General features: G+C 35.8%; 1 protein-coding gene across 14 annotated transcripts in view; it reads right to left on the bottom strand.

Annotated features, from left to right (window-relative positions):
* Window positions 1–24,382, bottom strand: part of RBFOX1 (RNA binding fox-1 homolog 1) — a 1,358,224-nt gene that overhangs the window by 621,144 nt on the left and 712,698 nt on the right. For 13 of the 14 annotated variants that reach the window (XM_030002529.1, XM_030002523.1, XM_030002528.1 and 10 more), the window contains one exon: window positions 4,532–4,579. The exons of the other annotated variant lie outside the window; for it this stretch is intronic. In XM_030002529.1, the coding sequence (XP_029858389.1) occupies window positions 4,532–4,579 (48 nt within the window). The remainder of the gene's footprint in view (window positions 1–4,531; window positions 4,580–24,382) is intronic. 14 annotated transcript variants of the gene reach the window in all.

The following is a 24,382-nucleotide window of genomic DNA, read 5'->3' on the forward strand; positions in this document are numbered from 1 at the left end:
TCACCCTTGCAAAAGCAAAACTTCATGTTGAAAAACATCACAGGCTTTGAAATTATGACTCAAATCCCCAAACATCATGCAACTAGCTTCAGAAATCAATGTATTTTTACAAAAATCACATTTTGTATGTTTTTAGCAGGTTATTTCTGTGAAAATTTAGGGGTCATGTTTCTACATATGTTTCTTTGAAAAGCAAAGCTGAGACATTTTCACGATCACATGATTCATTAAACATCAAATATTGTGATGTTCAGAATGAAGGTATGAGATCAAAACAAAAAAGGGTTGGATGTGACAAACACAGAAATGAATATCGATCAGGTAGGAAATGAGTGGCACATACACTTATGGGTCCACTGCTGGCAATGGTAAATGCAATTTAGTAATGCATAATAATACAGGCCAGTTACAGCTGACTGTTGATTACTTGTCACCTGTTACTCTCAAACCTGAGGGCTTTTATCGTTGCAGAAAATATAAGTAGAATCTTACATAAAAAGGTCAGTTAAAGTAACAATGGAGAGATAGATCATAGTGATAAAGTGGTTAAGATAATTAAATGCTATTTTGTCACTTATAGAATAATAGTTTTCAAAATAATTACAGATATTAAATTTGAGTTTGCCTTCAGGCAATGCTTTAGCCATGGTTACATAAATTTCTACTTCAGAAGCTAGAGATTAAGAAACTTCAGGAAAAAAGACTGCAAGAAAAGGCACCTTGCAGTTTTATATTTTTTTAACTGGGAAAATTTTCCATTAATTGCTAATGATATAGCTCATTAGCAGTATATTTCATTATGGAAGTGCAAATTATTAGATACTAATGATGCATGTCCTAATTGCAGCAGTTTGTCTTGATTTCAACCCAGACGAAATAAAAATATTTATTTACAATGTTACAGGTTCTATGAATTACATTAAGTTCCTAATTTATGCTCTCAGTAAACATCAAACAATGCATTATTATTAACCAAGATTGATGTATCTTTATTTGATGATCACTTCATAGGCCATTGGTAATCTATGTCCCTAGACTGTAAAGTAAATCTGCCACTTAAGCTTGCCTGAAGCTTCAGTTTTGGGATCAAACACAGAGAAAAGATAAAACATACCATGTAACAACAATAGGTATTTATTACATTTCTGTTCTTTCAAAATGCTTCAACAAATCAACAAAATGAAGAAGATAAATGTAGGGGTTTGCTAGACAATTCTTTACGTTAATTCCAGTTTCTGCATTTGAAAGCTAAAGCACTGAACATATTGTCATTGTTGTTGGATAAAAATTGTGCTTTTAGCAAGTCAAAAAACAAATCGTAGCCCAAAACATAACAAGCCTCACATCTGTTGTTATTACTTCAGCGATTAGTGAGGCAAGATCACAGAAGAGTCTGTAAACCTGAAGACACGTCTGTATGCATGAGTAGTTACTTTCAAAAGGATGAGATATTCATAGCACTCGGCACTGCAATGTTGATAACCTCCAGATCTCCAGCTCTTCGACCTTAGTGATACAGAAAGAGAGAGACAGAGAGAGAGACTCTCCAGGTCTCCCAGTAAGTTTGGAGATCCTGTGACTGTCACCTCACCTTCATGCCACTGCTTCTAAGATCGAGAAGGGAGAGGGAAGCGAGCACTACAGGCCAGTGAAGTAATAAAGCATAGGGTAACAGGGGAATCTCATGCTCTTTCATTTCACTTCACTTCACTTGCTCAGTCCTAGGGCCTGGCTTGTCTCAGAAAAAGTCAGATGACATGTTCTGCATTGGATGAGGTGCCCCTTTCTGGAGTCAGACAGCTGGGTGAGTCTTGATAGCCTCAGTCACTGAAAAAAGATAGCTCCTTAGGAAACTACTCAAACTCAGAGCAATCACTGAGGCCAAGAAAAAGTATCAGATATACAGCTCCTGTAATTTATACTGAGGTAGAAATCACCCCATCATAAAACAATGAAAAAAAAACCCTCAAAAAAACAGTTTACTGGCAACAGTCTGGTACATCTCTGAGATAAAAGGAAAGTTGCAATAAAAGGAAAAAGAAATACAACACTTACATTAATAGGACTGCAGTCCAAAGCTTATCAGGCTCTTGACAACTTTTCCCATTATTCAAGCAATAAAAAGAAACTTTTGGTTATGCAGTTTTAGTAGCTGCTACCCACACCAAAAAAGTCAGATCCTGGTGTTTAGAAATAAGGTCCCAAACTGCATTTTAGCATACTATAAAACAACAGTTTCATAAAAGCTAATGCTCAGAACCTGAAGCCTAAATGGTCTGAGTTTCATGTAATAAGTACCAGCTGATTTTAGAGATTTTAAATTACATGTCATGTACTCAGCACTGTCACAAACTCAGTTACTACTTGACACACAGAGATACACTACACTGATTTAGTAATCCAGAACTGGATTCTAGCTCCAAATTTTAAAATTTCAGTGAAACATATTTAAAAAAACCCAGCTCACTCTCTTCAGTGAGAAAATACTTTAAAACAGGATTGATATTTATTTCTGACAATTTAAAATTTTTAAATTGAATATACTTCTATGTGAAGCCTTTGTTTCTTGGTTAGTTTTTACCATGAACACATGAACCAGGTTAATTTTGATTCAGCTCACTATGCGTCTGCAAAATGCTTGAGAAAAAAATGGAAGGAACTGCACAAGAAACGAGGAGGCATAACTTGCAACTAGTTCAAACTTAATGCAGCCCAAAAAAGGAAGCTAAAATAGAAAGCAGGAGAATTTGGAAATTTTACAAAACACTAAAGTAGAAGACAGTAACATAGGAGAATAGGGTTTATGGAAGGCATAAAGTCAGTAACAGAAAAAAAGCAGCAAAGCAAGAATGCTTTGGTTTGTTAAAATGCTTTTAAAAACAACAACCACCGCCCCCCTAAACCTCCCAGAGAACTGAAAAAGCATTAGGAGTATAAATAACAAAGATAATTCCTTAAATTTAATGCATAGGAAAATAGTTGTGCTTCAACTCTCAAAAAATACAGCAAAGTTACTGTTCCTATTGACATAAATTTTGTAGTCCTTTACTAACATAAAGCATGGTTAAACATACCATTACACTATTTTTGAGCCTTGTGATAAAGCTGATACAGTTTCTAAACTTCAAAAAAATTCTGCTGTATTTGCTTGCTGTCCTCGTAATTGTCCTACAGTAAGCTAGTTCTATTATACTTATACACATCAGAGTAAAACATTCAGTGTTGACTTGATTTAAATGCAAGAAAATCAACCTTAGTACTGAGGACTTCACAATCGAAGAGTAGTAACAGCTGCTTGGTATCTAAGATATAGCATAATTCCTCTGCTAGTTATATTCACAGTTTAGTATCTTAATTGAATTCTTAATATGTTTCTGTATAGCTCAAAATAATTCACTCACTCCTTTCCTGAAAATGTTGAAAAATCACTGAAATTCTGAAGATTGTTTATCACATATCTCAACAAAGCAAATGAATTGTGCTTTCCTGCACTAACTTCAACAGCATTTTATATTGGACTTGTATGACATTGTTTTATGAAATTTGAGCTATCCTGAACAACTAAAGTGCTTTTGGTACAACGCTGTTTAATAAAACCTCATTTTTATAGCAAAAGAACTTGACAGCTATTTTTTAAAAAAGGAGGAGCTACTGAATCCTCAGAGGAAGATGCAGTAGCCAAAAAAAGTTAAAAAAAACCCAACAAAAAAACTTTTATGAAGTTGAGTAATAGAGCATTGGTATCACACTTTATAGCACAGTTAAACTAATGCTCAATTAAGCATAAAGACCTACTGTTTCAAAACAAATTGAGAATATGATGTTGTTACTGCTAGAAGGCAGCTTTCTGCATTGCTCATTTTCGAGTGGAAATTGATAGTACTCCAATTTAAGAATTTCTTCTAAAAATGTAACTTTATTCACATATATTCAAACATACATGCCATAATGTACTGTTTAAAAATAAAAAACTAACACGGTGAAGAACACAACTGAAAACACATTTTATACTCGTTCACAGAAAATAAAAACTGGAAATAAAATAAGATAAACTCTTTTTAAACATCAACCATTTAGAAGGAAAAAAAAATCAGTATCAAAGATACTTTATAAAAGCAAGAAAAAGCAGTCCTTATCTTGCTATTTTACAAATATTTAACATGGTATGCCAACATTACTATGAAAGACATAACACAGTAATTTTGTTAATAATGGAAATTAAGAACAGGAAGTGCAATCGCCTTTTAAATTGTTCATAGTTTAATGAAATGAAGATTATAATTCCCTTCCGAACAAGGAGTTATTCAAATTTCTAACAGAAATATGTTCCATAGCGTAAGACTATTTCATCCCCATTGAAGTTACAATACATTAGAAAAGTTATTGTTAGTAAACTTTATAAAACATACACACATAAAACACCATAAAATAATTTGACATGGTTTAATTAAAAAAAAAAAAAAAATCAACCAAACCAAAAAAAACCACTTACTGAGTTGCCTGACAAATTACATTAAAACAAGCCACTTACTTTTCTGTCCTCAGTTTCTACACAGGAACTGCACTCTGCTTTAGTATCCTGAAAAGACAAACAGAGAAGACTCTGTCACAAAGCATACTGACCAGGGCTGTGGAAGTAACTCAGGATGCAGAAAGGGCCTCAAAGTCTGAAGAGTGGCTTTCTCGACCTATTACACTTCACCGAACTGTTATTTTTGTATACAGAGTATATTTATATGTACAATGTTTAGTATTATGTCTTTAAGTAAGGTTTATTAAACTTTATTGCAAGCATAAACATAAAGACAGGATTGAAACATGGCAAAAACCCCAACCTATTTCAATATAGTGTAGTCAGCTCATAAGACAAAAAGATGACCTCTGCTTTATAATATATGTTTGCTTTTTCTACTTGCATCTTGAGGAAAATATAATTGCTTCTTCACTCCTTTTTTCTCTCTTTTTTTTTTTTTTTAATTAGTGATGGTAGCTTAAAAAATATAAAGGTAAGCTTAAGAGGAAAAAACTGCTCAAACTTTTGCCTGTTGTCAAGAGTGCTAACTAGTTCTTGATATGTTGAAGATATTTCTGTCTGAATCTCACTGCAACATTCAAGAATAATCAAGCATCTATTTAGTACAAATATGTGTATATGTGTGTGTGTATATATATGTGCACACATCTATTTTAGACATGTTTTCTTCCGCAGTCAAAAAAATAATCTCAAACCTACTGACACCCAAGACATGTTCCTTTTATTCCTAAGGTATTTTGACTCTCATCGAACCTTTGGATTTTTGCCAGCAGACCTGAAGACATGCAGAGATAATCATTATCACAAAAATTATAGTCTGAAAGGCATTTTTTTCTTCATATTATCCCTTTGTACAACAGGTTAGTATTGGAAACCGAGTAAGCCAAATATAATTCAAGTCATTAAACTGCAGACAAGTGACCTATTACAATTTTTTTGTTTTCAACTATACTTTTCTAGTGAGGGTATTCTTGGAAGCTAATTTTGCTTACATACTGTAACTTTAGAAATGTCTATTGGAAAAAAATGACATAGAGATGAGGGACAATTTTTTGTTAAAAGTAAGTCCTCCCCAGCCTCTCACTGAAGCTAGAACTACTCTCATCAGATTTTAGATTATTGGCTAGAGTTACTTGCTGCATAAATCCCAAACTACAAATTTAAGGCTAACAGCAGCTCCTATTAAAAATTTAAACAAATATAAAATAAAAAGTTATGTTTCTTCAACACCATGCCTATTCATCTGAAATGAAGGACTGGTATTTCAATATCAAAGACTTCTTACCTAAGCCATATACCCATAAAAGATTAAAAAAAAAATGAAGTCATTCAATCAAGTAAGATGAACTGAAGTTGCCTGGAAAAAATACTTTCATTCACAGCAAGAGATATTAAAGATATTTTCATTAGGCATATCAAGTTCTCTGTCACTTCTTAAGCAGTGTATTTCCAACAACAAAAATCTTTGTCGTTCTAGTTAGTTTCATATATGAATCAGCACCTCAAATACTCTTCATATTCAAAATACTTTCCATGGGGAACCAGACTGTACTTTGTGGAATGTAACACTCAGACATTTTCTTTCAAGTGTGACTTACTGGCAGCCAGACAGTCTTTCACCATGTCTCTCCTCCCATTTGGTGGATAAGGAAATATTATCTCTGCCTACAGGCTGACTTCCTAAGCTTGTTTGTATATTTACATTCAGGGTTTTTTTTGCTGAGTGAGTGAGGAAAAAAGCTCAGCTTTTAAAATCTTTCTGCCTCAGAGGAATGAATTCAAACTTCATTAGCACCAGGGCTCTTCACCTGCTAGCTATGCCCTAAGTCACCTTTTGGAAATAATGGAATGTTCTTTAACATATTTATTGGTTAATCAAAAATGAATCCTATCTTTTCATATTACCAAGGACAAGGGTGGCTCTATCATCTCACATACTGACCTAAATTAACTGAATGCAGAATAAAGTAGCTCCTATCGGATTCTAGTCATAGCTGTTACAAACTCTCAGTATGATGAATACATCTTGTTCAAGACCTAACAGTACTCTGATCTCTTCTGCTGCCCATAGAAGATTTTAGTTTGCTATTTTGCCATTTCCCACTAAAGGCAATTTCTAAGAAACCTAAGTTCATAAGCACTCACTACTCACTAGTCAACGTGAATTAAAAATGCAGTTTTACCTGGATAAAAGAAAAATCATCTTCCTCCCAGCACGGTGTCCTGGTTTCAGCTGGGATACAGTTAATTTTCATCCTAGTAGCTGGTACAGTACTATGTCTTGGATTTAGGATGAGAAGAATGTTGATAACACACTGACGTTTTAGTTGTCGCTAAGTAGTGCTTATCCTAAATTAAGGATTTTTCAGCTTCCCGTGCTCTGCCAGCAAACAGGTGCACAAGACGTTGGGAGGGAGCACGGCCAGGACAGCTGACCCAAACTGGCCAAAAGAATATTCCATTCCAGGAGCCGTCACGCCCAGTATATAAACTGGGGGGACTTGGCTGGGAGGGGTTTAGGGCTGCTCAGGGACTGGCTGGGCATCGGTCAGCGAGTGGTGAGCAACTGCATTGTGCATCACTTGTTTGTCTGTGGTTTTATTTCTCTCTCTTTTTGTTATCTCCCTTTTCATTAAAATTATTATTGTTGTTATTATTATTATATTTTGTTAAACTGCTCATCTCAACCCTTGAGTTTTACTCTTTTTTCTGAGTCTCCTCCCCATCCCACGGCAGGGTGGGGTGGGGAGGAGTGAGAGACCAGCTGCATGGTGCTTAGCTGCTGGTTGGGGTTAAACCACGACACACTGTTCATCTTACATGGTTGTCTACCACCAGTAAGGCAAAAGGTACAAATGAAGCATGCAGCGCAGCTGAAAACAGTTGAGGCCAACCCCGCTGAGACTCTCAACGCTGCAATCAGGAATTAAAGAGACAATGTGCCTGGAAGTTACCTGATACCAGCCATAAGGAAAAGATACAGGCTGAAAATCAAATGACATAACTTCTACTCTGTGTTTTATCCCTGAACATTAGACAATCATTTCACCTCGTAGTGTTTGGTTTTCTATCTAAAGATATGGAAAGTGAATCTTACAAATTAACCATTGCACCATTAGCAATGAAAACTACATATGTATGGTTTCAATATTACTGGATATTGAAGCCAGCAAGAAAGAGTGGTATTGGGTTATCTTTGAAATTATGCTAAGTCAGATTTGGGTAAAGAAATAGCTATATATCTTCAAGATTAGAGACCTGAATTTGGACTTCTACACAAGGACAAGAAAAAAAAAATATCAGGGACCATGGTTATTTTATTGTTTCTGGTATTGCAAATATTGCCTAAGTATTTTTTGACAAACTTGCTTTAGGTACATTATCAGCTAATAACCTGGACTGTTAACAACAATTTAATATGTAATACCATACAAAGCCTGACTTCCTGAACAGGACTTTTCTTTACTAATGGGTGAAATCCTCACAAATGCATATACTTTAAGAAAGTATAACTAAGGATACTGACAGGTTACCTAAAGAAGGACTAAAGTAGAATTCAAGAATCCTCAGCCCAAAGGGGTTAAATCAGTTGGAAGGAGTTAAAAATGTGAACAGTAAAAATTTGTGCAGGAGGCGAAGAAGAAGTAACAGAAGACAATCAATGAGTCTCCTCTAAAATCAATAATTTGCAAATTTATTAGCTGAATAATGAACTGTAATTTGCAACAGCTTTATGTTTAAAAACAATAGCAAGAGTTCCATCAGTTCTGCAGAAACAGTTACAGGAGTTGCTTGTTGTGCACCTGATGTCTCTAGAAAGTCTATGATGAAGTCTTTTCGGAAGAAAAGCAGTCAACTACTTTGTTACCAACTGTAACTGAACTCAGAATTTCTTTGAGTGACAAGAGTATTTCATGTTAGGGACATGCACGCATATCTTAACCTTTAATTGCCCAAGCAAAACAAACCAATTTTTCTGAAACAATTAGCATTGTAATTCTTTAAACCAGTGAAGTTACTGGCTTAATCAAATACATGTTTAAATATAAATATTTGAGTATACATCATCTACATCCTAGCTATACCTCTTTTACAGAAAAAATGTACACAGAAACTAAGCTGTAAAAAAATCATCAAAATCAACCATCTGTCAATCTCGGAGCAAGAAGGGAGGAAATCAGAATGTTCTTCTCTGGGAGACATCTGTGCTACTTTTTGTAAGTGCAAAATGACAAAGCGCTGTCACTTTAGTATGTGTATTGCAAATTTCCCAACTGTATGAATTATTTGAGATTAAGAAGTACCACTGCAGTAAAGCAAGTGTAAAATCCTATAGATATGAACAATATATCAGGGACTTTCTTTAACATTGTTAAAACCCAGCAAAATCTGTTCCTCCTGGAGAATTATTATCTTAGGCAAATTATATAATGATAGAATACTTCATAGGATGTTTCATGGGAAGAGATGGAAAGAATGAATTATAGACATACCCTGCCACTAAGGTGGAAAACCATCTCATCCATTTCAGTTTAAAACCAACACAATTCCATTTGTTCTCCAGTTGTCACTGCATAACAGCCAATTACATTATATTATTATAAAAATGCTGAGAGCTCTGTTTTTTTCACGGCAGCACAGAAGAAAACTGCCTTTTTTGTCTGTTACACTGGGTAGCAGCAACAATGGAACAAAGCAAGGTTTTATGCAGAACATCAGGAGCAACACAGGACAAACGCAACTTTTAAGAGTTGAACAAAGTGCCATAAAGGACACTGCCACATAATATTTAACGCTAGAATTGCATTAACTGAGATGGTGAAACTATGCTCACCCTGTGTTTGCAGGCATACAGTTCTGAAAGGTAGCCTTTAAATGTTCATACTGAAATTTAGCCAACTTAGTGACCAACTGGTATTAATTTATGGTTGTGTTGAGTACTATGGCCTAGCAGATAGAAAAGTGAGACCAAGAGGTAAAATTTTTTCAGTGCTAGTTTGGAGACAACTAATGATTTAGATAACTCGACAGCAAGATCTGCTGCAAGCGCACAGTATAGAATACATCAGGTATGACACCCATTTTATTCCTGAGAAGGCTCCCTTTCCTCATCCCAATTTTGCTCTGTTTGATCATTCATATGTTTCTGAAGTTTAATACACTAGGCCCTTGGGAAACATATCTACCACCTTCATCCAATATTAGCATTATACAAATGTTACTGAACAAAGAAAAGCTCCAGAAAGTAAAAGTAATCATTGGTGGTAGCATGACACTGCATGACATTTTGGCTTTAGGATGCAGTAGAAACCTCCATACACTTTATTTTACATAGTTTCTATAATTCTAATTTAATTTTACTTCTTGAATTGCAAATAGAAACAGTGAAATCAATATCCTCAAGTAGCCATTAGTCATGCTAACATAACTAACACCTGTACATGACTGTATACTTTATTATACATTTTTCAGTTTGTTATCTCCCTGCTATCCAAAACCTATTTCCTTTACACCCCTGTCATCATAACACAGAATACCAGAAACCAACCAACCAACCCCCAAGAAATAAGCAAACTCTGCAGGCTAAGAAAATTTAGAAAAGCTATTTGAATTTCTAACATCATTTTTTTCATGTGAAAGTAATGAAATATAAAAGGCAAACAGAATTCATATCATACCATGCCCTGTATCAGAAGGAGGAAAGATGAGACTCTGGAAGTTATTGAAATATTCCCTCAATTGTTTTTGTCTGTAATATCAAGAATGGTCAGTAGGTGGAAGCAAATAACCTTGTAAAATCTTATTCAACTTCCCTATGAAAGATAAATCTATTGCACTGACCAGCTTGGTCAGGTATTTTACATGTCTCCTTGGCATCCCCACAAGTGCTAACACAAATTATGTCTTTTCTTCACAGCACTGGTTTCCAATTTCATAAAAAGCCTGTAGATTTAGAAAGAAAAGGTTGGGGGTTTTTTTCAGGTTTAAAATTTTTGAAAGTGAAACCTTTTAAAGTGATTCCTTTTAATGACTAAAGCATATGTAAAGGTAACTTGATGTTAAACAAAACAAGAATATATATATTATAAAATCCAAAAGTACACAATAAAATTTTAAGTTATTGATCTTCTGGACATTTTTACTAAGTGCTTAAATATATCAAAGCCCTGAATTATTGAGGAAAATACTGATCTTTTTCACTATCCATTAGCCATTATATTTCATTATTGCTGCTAAAAAACAGGCTGCCAGCAGAAGAATTCATTTGAATTTCATATTAGTTCTATTTTATCCATCCCAGAGAACAAATTAACCACACAGTAATACTTACTGAAGAAGAAAATAAATGAAAAATGAAACCTTAGAATGTGACATTCAAGTCTTTACTAAGTTTGTCCCCAGCAACTGAAGGACTCACGCAGAAGCCTCATCAAATTAAGTTAAGAAACCAATTCGAGGATTTTAATGGCTTCAACAGTTGCAATGTCAAAGATGTAAGAAAAGAGCTTTATTTATGAAAGCAATAAATTCTTCTCTATTTACTAACATTTCTGGACCAACAGAGGCTTGTGTCTACAAGCTACAAGCACAAACCAGGAGAAGACTGGGTCATCTGCATCTTTATCTCTTGCCTCAGGGCAGCCTCAGGGCTGTTCGTCTGGAGTCAAAAAGGAAATCCATCTGATCAGGGATTTAAAATCAAGCTTCTCAAGACTTCAGGGAGCTTACTTGTCTTGTTTCTAGCTAAAAGCAGACAGACTTTATGAGGAAGGTTTACAAGACTCTTGGAAACTGAACTGACAAGTTGTATAATAAAAAATTATTGCTTGTAAAAATACTGCTGTATTTTTAATGTAGATTTGAAGGGACTCTTGTGTGTGGCCTCCCACACATCCACCCACCATCCGGCTGTGTAAGCGGATACCTAGTTTCTTCTTTCTTCTGATTCTACTGTTTTGTTTTTGTTCACTTACCATTTTCAAGGCTATCAAGAGCTGAAAACATTTTTTCCAAAAAAGCTTGACTTTTTTCATTAATAAAGACTGGTTTGAGGGAACAGGTACTACTTACTGATAAAGCTTTATGGTCTGGAGTATATGAAACTTTCCCACCACTTTTCCTCTTCATTCTCTCACCTTTATGAGTTACTCGTCCTTTTTTTAAATACACTCCAAATACTTAGAGATGCAAAGACACATCTCTCCACATCACAGAAAGCAAGCCTTTGTGTGCCTCACAACTCTCCTAATTTCTCCAAACATGTTTTCATTAGTTCAATGATGCAAAATTACCTGAGTGAAAATCTGCCTGTATTCTTAGATCATCACAACTGCACACAACAACATAAAAAATATGTAGCATTTTCAGAAAAGATGCATATAATGTTAAGACATGAATCTATCATGTAGAAGTATCTAGCTATATCTATAGGAATTTGATGTTGAAACCTAGAAAAATTTCAGGTTAAGACTTAATCTGGGGGCTAGTAAATATTTAATTTTCAAAGATGGCAACACAAATTTACATTAGATAAAGTTATCAGTTTGAACAGCATGAAAACATTCAGGTGTCCTATATATAACATCATTTTGATCTACAGGTCAAATGTGAAACTTCTTTTCTATAGGACCCTCTATTTTCAAGGCTGAAAGTTGCCATGCTCAATTCAAAGAGCAACACAGTTGCATCTGAATCCATCTTCAGTTTCAGATGCAAAGTGGGAAAATACACGCAATTTCCATTTTCTAGTTTGTGTGCAATTTTCTAAAGAATCCTTGGAAAATCTCATTATACTTCATTTTTAACTAATTTGGAAAAAAAGTGTCACTTCAGGAGCAAAGTCAGGTTAACCATTACCACAAGAATTTTCAAAACTGTAAATTTTAACAGTTTTAAACTGTTAAAACTGAATTTTAAACTGTAAACATTGCTTATCTAATAATATCCCCTTAGGTGTCAAATAGATCAACAGCCACATAAATATTAGTGTATTTTATGTCACTGAAATCCAGGTGATCAATATATAATCCTGACAAATCCAAAATAAGAGCTCTTGATAAAGCTGCCATGTGGTTTCAACACAGACTACACATTAGGTAAGCTGGGTAAGATGATAACTGGCAATATATACCCAAAGTGCAGATGCAATCTAATTTGACAGTTTATGTTTTCAAATTAACAACAGCATAAGGGATCAACTGGCAACAATTTGTTGCGGCAAGGTAGGTTTAGGTTGGCTATTAGGAAAAATTTCTTTACTGAAAGGGTTGTCAGGCATTGGAACAGGCTGCCCAGGGAAGTGGTGGAGTCACCATCCCTGGAGGTGTTCAAAAAGCGCGTAGACAAGGCACTTCAGGACATGGTTTAGTGGGCACAGTTGATGGTTGGACTCGATGATCTTGAAGGTCTTTTCCAACCTAAATGATTCTATGATTCTAGGATGATTCTATGGTTCCTGGAGAAATTTATCTTTTTTAGCAAGCATATAAAATTACTTTGTACCTCGACACCTTTAGAATGTATTTATTAAGTTCAGCCACATTTGACAGGGAAATAGAAGCCCCAGGAGTTATTATGTTCCTGTATTTTTCATAAATTAGTGGCCAAGTAAAAGGACAACACCAAACATTACTTGCAAAACCAGCCACTACACCAGCTGTTAAAAGACCTCAGAGAGCTGAGGATGCTGAGATGGGGAGGACTCATTATGTGAAGTCCAGACACTAAAGTGGCTGCTGGGAAGGAGCCCATGTTTTTTGAGTGGGGACTGTGTAAGGACACAGGGTACAAATCTGTAATAAAACCTATTTCAGTTAAGTCCACTGTTCACAAAAATAACTTACTTCAAGACTGAAGAGGATTTTTGTTGAAGTTTTGAACAGAGCTCAGTCATTTTTGGGCTACGTACTGATAAAAAGCAAACATAAATTTTAACTGAGAGCGCAAATTTTCAAGCTTACAGAGTGACAGAAATTTCATAATGAAAGAAGGTGTATGATAACTGCAGTACTACGAAATTAGGTGCCCATGAAAATTAAGGCTCTGTGAAACTGTTTTTTCCTTTGATATTACACTAAACTTTTGATTCAGTCACAAAAGGTTGAGTTTTATGCTTTTAATATATATTCATAAAATACGTCTATTTCCAAGCAGTAAAAACAGTTACCTTCATAATAAACTGGTTACGTATTCACTATGCTTTTTTTGCAAAAAAAAGCAAAACAGAACTTCATATTGGAATCAAGGCTTCACTGCATAAACCCCCCCCAAATATTCCCACTTCTACCCTTCCGATTCTTGCCCTCATCCTGCTGAGGGGGAGTAAGTGAGCAGCTGGGTGGTGCTTAGCTGCCTACTGGGGTTAACCCACAACAATCAGAAATTTATTATTTTTCAGCTTCTACCTATTCACAAGTGTGACAAGTAGTCAGGTCACAAATCACTTGGTGCTTCATATACGGAACCATATTTCAACGTCCTGGCATACCTCTGCATCATTACACTAATAAGAATGTGGTAACAAAGGCAGGAGTGAAGACTGTATCCAAAGGACTATTCTTATCATAAGCAAATTAAGTCTGATGACGACAGCTACTGCTTTTTTACATCCAAGTGAAATGAAGAATATAACTAGAGCCTCAGGCGGCAAGCTTGTATAATTTAGAATGGCCACAGCTTTCAGTTGTTTTCTTATCAAGCAACAGTCAGACTTTTTTGTTATCGTTGGCAAGAAGAAAGTGACTGAGATGCAATTTCTTCTTCTATGCCCCGTGTAGGGTATAGAAGACAGGTTTCCTTTGAAATATCTGCCAAGCTATACTGTGATGAAGACATCAAAAACCATTTCTTTTCCAAATGTTTTTAGGAACCTCATAGTTAAAAAGATGCTGGTCACATAGGAACCATGAAAGGCTGCTGACTAACACCCATTCACACTGCACACATACAGAGAAGGTGAGACAGCCCGTGAGTGAAGCCTGCCAAGGAAAACAAGCAAACAAATGTCAGTGGCATGGATGTGTTACTGCCCCAAAATAATCAGCACCCAGTATCCCCAGCACATGCTCTTCTCCTGCTGGAATTCAAAATGTTTACTTTTCATTTAAGTGTCTCAGTACTAACGTACATGTACTTTTGAGGGAAGTATACAGATGATGTATTGTTCCTCTTACTTCTTCTTGGCTGGTTTTCCCCCAGACAGATGCTTTGGCCTATATCAGCACTAAAGTGCTAAGAACAGGTTCACTGAGAACAAATGACCCCGGCATCTTTTTGGAGAAGGATGACTCTGTCTCAGTACTGGTCAAGAGACACATCACACAGTAGCAAAAGAAAAGAAAAAAAAAAAAAAACAAAAACAAACAAATAAAAAAAAATCCACAAGGCCCCTTCACCCCCCAAAATCCCCTCTCTTCAATTATGACCATAGATTTTGTGGGTTTGTGTATGGATTAAGGTGCACTGAGGAATTAACCTTCTTCTTAAACAAGGAATATTGATTACTTAGTTGTAATAAATACTTTTTAATGTCTAATAATTCAATGTGTTTCTTTTTAAATTGGAGTGCAGATAATCTCTCCACGTAATACCGTATAGTATTTGAAGATATTTCAGTATACAACTGAAATATAATAGCTACTGTATTTGTTTTAAAACTGATTTCACTGTACATACAGACTGGCAAATTCCCCCCCCCCCCCCCAGATGTGCATGAAAGATGAATGCATAAAATGAGCTACGGCATTTGGAAGAGAGAGGTGCCAAAATAATCTTAATGCAAAAGGTCAGCGTAACAAGAAATTAATTTACAAATGGATTTGGATCCATTAAAAAAAAAAAAAATCAGTTTCTTCTTCCTTTTCTTAAACTAGTAGAGAAGTGAAAGGAACAACCTAGCCACCTAAATGCAATTTTTCTAAGGTTATTATCTTTATTAGTCTCATAATCTGCAATTTCTCACTCACTAGACAGGTTAAGTCATCTATTCAATGGAGAAAATCCACTAGGAATGAAGCATCAAGCATCAATCTATGAATTTTAGGAGTTGTACAGGAATAAAACCTCAAATGAACCTTTACAGCTCTCGTTCTCCCTCATGTCTAAACACAAAGCTTTTCTACTTAAATACACCAACCATGAGCTGAGCCTTCAGTTTTAGGCTGCAGGCTCTCTACCATACTGGCTAAGATAAGAAGTTCATCTACCTTAAAACCTTGTCTCGCACTGAAGCGCCTATACTGCCTCTGGGGCACTGATTGCTAAGACCCTTCTTTGACTTCTGGAGGACTGAATCAGGGACCTAGGAATGGAGTAATAAAGTAGTGAGACAGTCAGAAAGTAGTCTGTTGCAAAAGGTTGGGGAAGGTGTATAATGTCTTGCGCGCAACCTATGCTTTGTGTTCACAACACGTGTATACACAGCAATACTGCTCTGCCTCAGAACCCTGTGTATCAAAAGCCTGATCTATGGTAACTAGATTCTAAAAACCAGCAGCTGAGGTACACTCTGAGCTAGAAACTGTTTTCAGGCCATTTAATAACTATGAGATTTTTATCTTAGGAACTCATCCAGTCTGTTTTTGAAACTCCTCATACTTTTGGCCTCTGAAATATCCCACTGCAATTCTACAGTTTAATTACTTATTATATGGAAAAACACACCCTTTGGTTTGATTTTAATTTGCTAATCAAAATTTGATTCGATGTCAACTGTTCTTTTCACCAGTGAAAAAGTGAATAATTACACCAGTGTTTAGAACGCTTTAGAGACGTGTCTCTCTCAAATGTTAGAATTCATACCAACACGTATCTCTCAATCCTAAGGAGAATGCTCCACCTTTTTGGTAGTAACCTTCAACTCCTTGACACTAGATAAAATTTGAATGTTCCAGTTTAATTTATAAAGTAGGTGATGTGTTGATCCAGGGAAAAAAAAAAAGAGTGCCATATTTATTTCAAACTTCCATTTAAAAGATTATCTTACTAAAACTGATGGCATTACTGTTAAAAAAAAATTCTGCAGAAAATAAAGGATTGCATATTCCAAAATGCCAACTCAACATGGCCAAAGGAATCTGAGGGACAAAAAGTGCATCACAGCTTTGACCACCCACCTCCTAACTCCACATGACACTTTCTGTATGTTCTTTCTACATTATAGGCTAAATACACAACTCTGTGCTTTTTATAAAGTTTTACTTCCAGTTTAATCGTTACCAAAGCATGAATACTGAATAGTATCTAAGCTGCACAATTTAAAACAAAGTAAAATAGAGCCAGTAGATCAGTTTCAAGAGCTAAAAATATTGATCACATCAAACCAAATTTTTGATGGAGCACAAATGGCACTGTTCCTGAATTCAGAACACTTCCTTGATGAATTATTTTCAACCCATGGTAAGTATAACTGCAGGCATTTCCCTTAAACTAAAAAGTTGTTAGAATCACATTCTAGCAGAAAAATATATTTCTCCCTCTTTCTGTATAAACCAGGTTAATACACTTTATTTGATCTGGTAAATTTTTTAAATTACCTTTTGGCAAAACCAATTTAGAATTTATGATCCTAATATACTGAAACTTTTCTTTAAAGACTGAACACAAATTCTGAACCTTAGAGAAAAAGATCCACAACTTCTCTATGGAACCTTAGTTTTAGCAGCTTCTGCTAACGATTCCTACTACAATTTAACCCAAGATGGGTATACAGAACATAGGATGACAGGTGATATATGCTTCCTATTTTTCTGCTCATATAACCATTAACAATAACTACAATAGAGCACCTGAATGATAAAGACCGGATACTCATTGAACTGTAAAATCCAATACTCTTTACCAAGGTGGGAGGGTGAGGAGTGGGGGAATCTATTAAAAAATTTGTGCCTCAACTAATAGTACTATATATAGTACGTCAACTTGGCAAATAACATGCCCATAAGGTGTTTCTTTTTTCTTTATCAATGCAAGGATCTTACTAGGGTTAGCTCTAATCATAATTATGTATTAACATGACTGAAAAGAATCACTGTTTTAATATAAATAGACTGAAACACTAACAAATTGTGCTCTCTAAATAAGTGAAAAAAAAAAAAAAAATTTACAACCTGAATCAGAGAAAGTGTTTCTTTAGTTGGTTTCCTGCCAATTAACCAGCTTCTGATTTTATTTATACAAGGGTATCAAATTATAAACACACTCTCATAACAGCTGCGCTCGCATAAAACTTGCATTTCTCTTTGCTTTTAAGGCAAATTTCAGGGCTGAAATCTTAACTATAACTTAAATGATAATCAAAGTTCCAAGTCAAATTGTATCATCACTACATTCAAACAAGAAATGAGAGATCCCATGGTACTGCTGAACTGGTTTAACTTTATCAAAGTGATCACTGTAATGTACTGATGTACTTTAATGTGCTGATCCAAAACTCAAGGAATTAACATGAATGCATTTCATACACTTAGCAGATTAAGGTTCAAATTCTTCGTCACAGTAAGACCAAATGCTTAAATTCCCTCATCAAATGCAAAGAACAGTATTTTTAATATATATTTTAACCCAGTATTACAAAACAGAGTGATATTTTAACAATACATTCAGTAACATCAGCACTAAGCCCCCTAGGTGTCATTTGCTATAGCTATGCTTTTACTGAGTAAAAACAGGACTAAAAGATCACTAATATATCCTCTGGAAGAAAATCATTATATATACCCTTCCAAAACAGAAAAAAAATTACTATTATGCCTTGTTATAGCTGAACACAAACAAAACAATTATAGTATTATCCTCCACTAAAATAGACGTGATGTTCCTTAAAACAGGTATACTTAAACACAAACATAATTAACTGCTTTTCAACACTTGCTGAACACTGAAAGGATCCTAAATTGGCTTTAAGTAGTTATAACAAAATATATTTTTATCAAAATAGAAAATATTAAATGCATTTATAAGATAACTTAATTTGTTGGAAATTCTGATTTTTTAGAAGAATTACAGGTGCATTAGTATAAAGTTAGGAAAAGAGACTTTTTGTGGCCACTGCTTCTACATAGTCTTACTTCCAGTTTTTTTGTTTAAACATATGACAGTTTTGTATATAAAGGTTATCCTTAAAAGCATGAGTCACGCAAACTCTCTCTTGCATGATCTGTTGTCTCATGAAAGAAGCATTATAAATCCCGAAGTAAAAATAACGTAATTATTAAAGCAAAACAGAAAGTTGTTACGATGACCAATGTTAACCGAAGGAATCCTGATAAAGACGGTTATTTCCCTTTGGAATTCCTGGAATGCTGTGGAATTGCAGTCATAACTGGTATATGTTTTAAAAGACACTTAGTAGAACTTATCAATAATGAAGAATTTTCAAGTAAAATAATCTAAGATCTGATACTAGTTTTGTTTCCTTGTTTCTGTAGCTTTAAATTGCCACCAACTATAAAGTACTTCTTTTTGCCGCTTGTGAATTTTTGACTGCTTAAACTGATTAAATATGCAGTTTCATCATTGTTTTTAATATGTTCGAAATAACATCTGAAACTGTGGCTAATTTTACAATACAAATACTGAAAAGCATCATCACCATTTACACTGTAATTGCTCTTACTGAGCCTAATAATTATTAATGATGCAGCCAGAGAAATACATTCTATAAAATTATGTGATGATAATCAAATGATAATATTTAGTAAATTATACCAGATATTTTCCAACTACTAACATTTTGTTCACCACATCAGGCCAGAGAAATCCATTTCTTAACATGGTATAATGATACAGTAAAGCCAACATCAAGTTGCAAGAGATTGAAATAAGCTTCAGAAAAGCACATCCAGTACAAGGTTTTCTACCAAATACCAGATGAATGCTGAGATTCTGTATTAGAGCTACTCCACAAAATATTGTCTGCACTGGCCAATTCAGAATGCTAACATTTAAAATTTAATTAATGAATAAGGGTTCAAAAGACGAAGTCAGCCCATATCAAAATTATCAAAGACTCGAGAGGACTATAATCAAACAACAGATGAAGCATACGTGATCTCCTTCTTTTGTCCTCAGACCTCCTGCAATGCTGAAAAAACGAAAACGACAACAAAAAAGCACTTGCAAAATCAGTTACCCAAATGTGCATGTCTTTTGAAGGCTTCAGCTAACTATACTTTACATAATTCCCATCTGGTATCCTCAAAAGCAAAAATAACAGTATTCTCAGTTGTCACTCATAGCAACTACTTTATCAGCAAGTGCCTGCTACTTTTAAAGAATTCAGAAGTGCAAAGGGAACTCCATAAAAAAAAGGAAAGTACAGAGGGAGCTTTTGATGAGCAGGTTGATTTCTTCATATGTGAGACTAGTAAAGATCATGAAACATTTTTCAGAGTCTAAATTTGACTAGAAAATTATCATGGAGAATTCATGCACAATTCTGTAACTATATAAAAACTTACTCTAATACATATATCTAACTCAAATATTTAAATAACACTACAGGGTAGAAGGAGGCAGTAATGACAGCAAGAGTGATAAAAGCTACATGTATTTCAACAGATGCAGAAACTCTAATAACCTGAATATGGAGCAAACAGGGCATGTGACTATGAGCCAAAAGCACAGACTGAGATAGCCACCAGGACAGAATTGAGGAGAACGGAAAGCTGACATTTCTGTAGCCCGACACCTAGAAACACCTTTCCCAGTCTAACTTCTTATTGATCTAAGTTCATAAAGAATGTTCCATGCAACTGAATTTGCAGAGAAGACCCTCAAAGTTTGAGTCATACACAGGATTTCTGACAGTTGGAAAAAAGCCTCAAAAACTGCATTTGCGCTTTTGATAGACCCAAATAATAATATAAAAAGCACCAGTGTCAAAGCTCAGAGAGACACTAAGCAATCTTGCTAATCTCTGAAAGTGCTGTAGGCTTTTTTGTTGAGGTTTCCATACCCCCCTCCCCAGTATGTATTTCCGCTATCCACCACCATTTTATCCATGCTCTCAACTATGTTGTTCTCTACAAAGCAGTATTCTTGTTCTAGCCACCTTGTTTTTTCACATTACTTTATGACAAAAACAATGGCTATTAGATTTTCTTCTGCAAGACGAAGTAACAACTCTTCATTCCAGAAATAAAAATCACAATGACTACAAGCCTTAATTCATCTTTCTTTACTAGAGCAGTTATATAATGTCTTTCCGAATGCTATCTCACTATGGATGTTTAAAACCTTTAGCAAAGTAAAGAAGCTTAAGTATCTTTATCTTTCCTTTATTCTCATTTCTGCTTTGGATACCTAAAAAGAGTTTGCAATCCCTGTTTGAAGACATTGCACGCTACAATGATGAACAATGATTTACTCTGTATGTTCATAACTTACTGTTTGAGTTCAGTTTTGGTACTAAGTAGGTTGTTTTATTTTACTTGCAAGTCAGTTTTAAGCTTATTAATGACCACAGAAAATACGCTGAATAAAAAGCTGTAAATATGACTTAAATATAAATGTTTCAAGAAAGAAGAAATTGGGAAAATGACAGTCTACAACAGTAAAAAGGAGTATTTTTTGTGTCTACTTTAGAATATGCCACATGTTTATAGCCTCCACTGAAATGTTAGCAATCATGGAGACTGTGATGATACCTTAGTTAACTGCTGTTATATTTTTACAACTATACACTTCGAGAGAGAAATTATTTTTTTATTTGAAACTAGGAAAAGTATTTCCAACTCTGCATCCAGCAATACCAGATAGGTTCAACCCTAGAGACATCAAGTAGATTTGAATGAAAGGTATTCAGAAAACGGTATTTTGGCTGATTGAGAAAATCAGTACCTGGTAACGAAGGACATTACAAGCTATTGATAATGACACCACAAACATGAGCTGAGATGCAGGAGAAAAGGGCACGTTCATCTATAAGAAGAGTTGTACATTATAGTAATAACAGTTTAATTTCAAAGCTATGTTTTAATGCAATGGAGTAGAAGGAGAGAAAAGCAAGATAGTGCGGTTTGTATCTGGATAGGAAAATTGTCAGTAAGAAAAGGAGATAACAGAATGGCCTGTAGAGAAATTGTATAAATTGGGATCCCTAAATGCTGAAGATAGCATAGGAGGGATGGAAAAACAGTCCTTCTGACTCGAGAGTAATAACCTAAAAATACAGCTGAAATGTTTCTTCAAAAAAAGTATTATAACATGCTTGTTAATAAGAAAGAAATTACAGTAATGCTATTACTTTCAGCTTTACCTGTTGTCATGGTTGCACTAACCATCATAAACATAGAATAAGAGTCACTCCAAGTCCAGGCACCAAAGGCTTACATTTCAAATATCACCCTGAAAAACTAAAAAGACAAACAAAAGGAAAGAAAATGAACTCATCAAGTTCATCATCATGAAAAAAAAATGGTCCCTTTCTTGGGAGCTTCTTGGGTTAGGTGAAGCTTCTCCACAGTCCTTGCTTAGCCTATGAGTACTTTTTTAACCCTCCCTGGTAGCTTAGTGAGGGGCAAAGCTTACAATAGGGGAGACAAAAAAGACATGGTTTTTCTGGGGGAGAATAAAATGAGCACACACTTCTGCAGCACACATTCCCAGCTGTGCAACTCCAAGCTGGATCAGGGCCGCAGCTATCTTTATGCAAACACAAGCCAGACAGAATCCTTTCAATTACATACAGTATGGCATATCCCAAATGTTCAGAAAGTATGTTGAGAACCTGCAATCAAAAAATCTCAGATGCTTAAACATCTGAACAGTTATGGGGCATCATCAATTCTAGAAATCCCTCAGATAAACAAAGTACATGCCAGAGGTCTATTGGTTAGATAATGCTGGAAGGCTGCTACTTTAGTCAATTGATAGTAGAGTAGGGGAACAGATTTGATCAACCCTCTTCTGAAATTCTACAGAAATTCAGAAATATTGCAAATATTTTAGCATAACCACTGGAAAAGAAAACTTATGAGATAGATAGACTCTGGTTCAAAGAAGCTTAAAAAAGGTGACAAAGATGTTCAAGGATCTGTTAGTGTAACATTAAGAGTGATACACACTACAGCTCTACAACAGCATAGGACCAAAAAGATCACCGTTATAGTACTATAGAACAAGTATAGCATAACTTTGTAAGGACCTTAGCGTAACAGGAAACTCTGCAGCTATTTCTGAGATCTTTCAGAAATAGAGGGTTGCTTCTGAATGCTGTAGGGAAGCACATCAGCAAAAACTTATATCTCCATTGGTCTCTGCGACTGGCTGGGCTGGTCTGTCTGGAAGAGACAACGTTCTCCCTTAAACAGCTTCTTTGTGGGTTATTCATCAGAACTGAAGGCACTAATTTCCTCCTTTGCTAAAATACATTGCCCAGGCAAGAAAGTCTCCCCCAGTCAGGAAAAGGTGTATATAAACTAGTATCTAATATAATTCAGCATATGGTCCCTTGCTGCAACTGGGCTTACTTTAAGCCACAGGCATACATTGTAAATCTTCTAGAGGACAAACAAGTCAGTGAGAAAATAACTTACAGCAGCTTTGTGACTAAAATTACCCTTTACATATTGAAAACAGCCGAAGAGTAGAAAACTAAATTAGTTGTAACTTGAAATATTATTAGAATAATACCTTTAAGGTCTTTTATTTCAAGAAGAAACATTTCAGAAAATCTTAGTATGCACAATTTCAACAAACTTCAATATGCTGTATTAAAAAGGCACAGTGAAAGCTACAAAATCAGTACATTCAGAACACATACCACAGCGTTTGAATCTGGGAATATATGGCCTCAGCAAGGCATAGCAAAGGTATGCTTACAGCAAAATTTCTCTGTTTTTTAAAGTTACTGATACAAATATTCCTATTTCCTTTCATTTATGCATGAATGTTTTGCAGCAAAACCAACAGCTGTTGAGCTACATGGATCTCCACCTGGGGATGGCTGAGGAGCCAACTGAGAGCTTATGGGTGAGGATTAAAGGGAGGGCAGGGACAGGTGACATTATAGTGGGGGTCTGCTACAGGCCACCTGACCAGGAAGACCAAGCGGATGAGGGCCTCTATAGACAGACAGGAGCAGCCTCACGTTCACAAGCCCTGGTCCTCATAGGGGACTTCAACCACCTTGGTATCTGTTAGAGGGGCAACACAGCGGGGCATAAGCAATCCAGGAGGTTCCTGGAATGCGTTGATGACAACTTCCTTCTCCAAGTGAAAAGAGGAGCCAACGAGGAGAGGTGCTAGGCTGGACCTTGTTCTCACCAACAAGGAGGGGCTGGTGGGGAATGGGAAGCTCAAGGGCAGCCTTGGCTGCAGTGACCATAAAACGGTGGAGTTCAAGATCCTTAGGGCAGCGAGGAGGGTGCACAGCAAGCTCGCTACCCTGGACTTCAGGAGAGCAGACTTTGGCCTCTTCAGGGATCTGCTTGGTAGAGTACCGTGCGATACAGCCCTGGAGGGAAGAGGGGCCCAAGGAAGCTGCTTAATATTCAAGGGTCACCTCCTCCAAGCTCAGGAGCGATGCATCCCAACAAAGAGGAAGTCAGGCACAAATGCCAGGAGGCCTGCATGGATGAACAAGGAGCTCCTGGACAAACTCAAACACAAAAAGGAAGCCTACAGAGGGTGGAAGCAAGGACAGGTAGCCTGGGAGGAACACAGAGAAATTGTCCGAGCAGCCAAGGATCAGGTCAGGAAAGCCAAAGCCCTGATGGAATTAGATCTGGCCAGGGACGTCAAGGGCAATAAGAAAAGCTTCTATACGTACACTGGTGATAAAAGGAAGACTAGGGAAAATGTGGGCCCTCTCCAGAAGGAAACAGGAGACCTGGTTACCAGGGACAT

This window comes from Aquila chrysaetos, chromosome 25 (assembly GCF_900496995.4).
Source record: "Aquila chrysaetos chrysaetos chromosome 25, bAquChr1.4, whole genome shotgun sequence".
NCBI lineage: Eukaryota > Metazoa > Chordata > Aves > Accipitriformes > Accipitridae > Aquila > Aquila chrysaetos.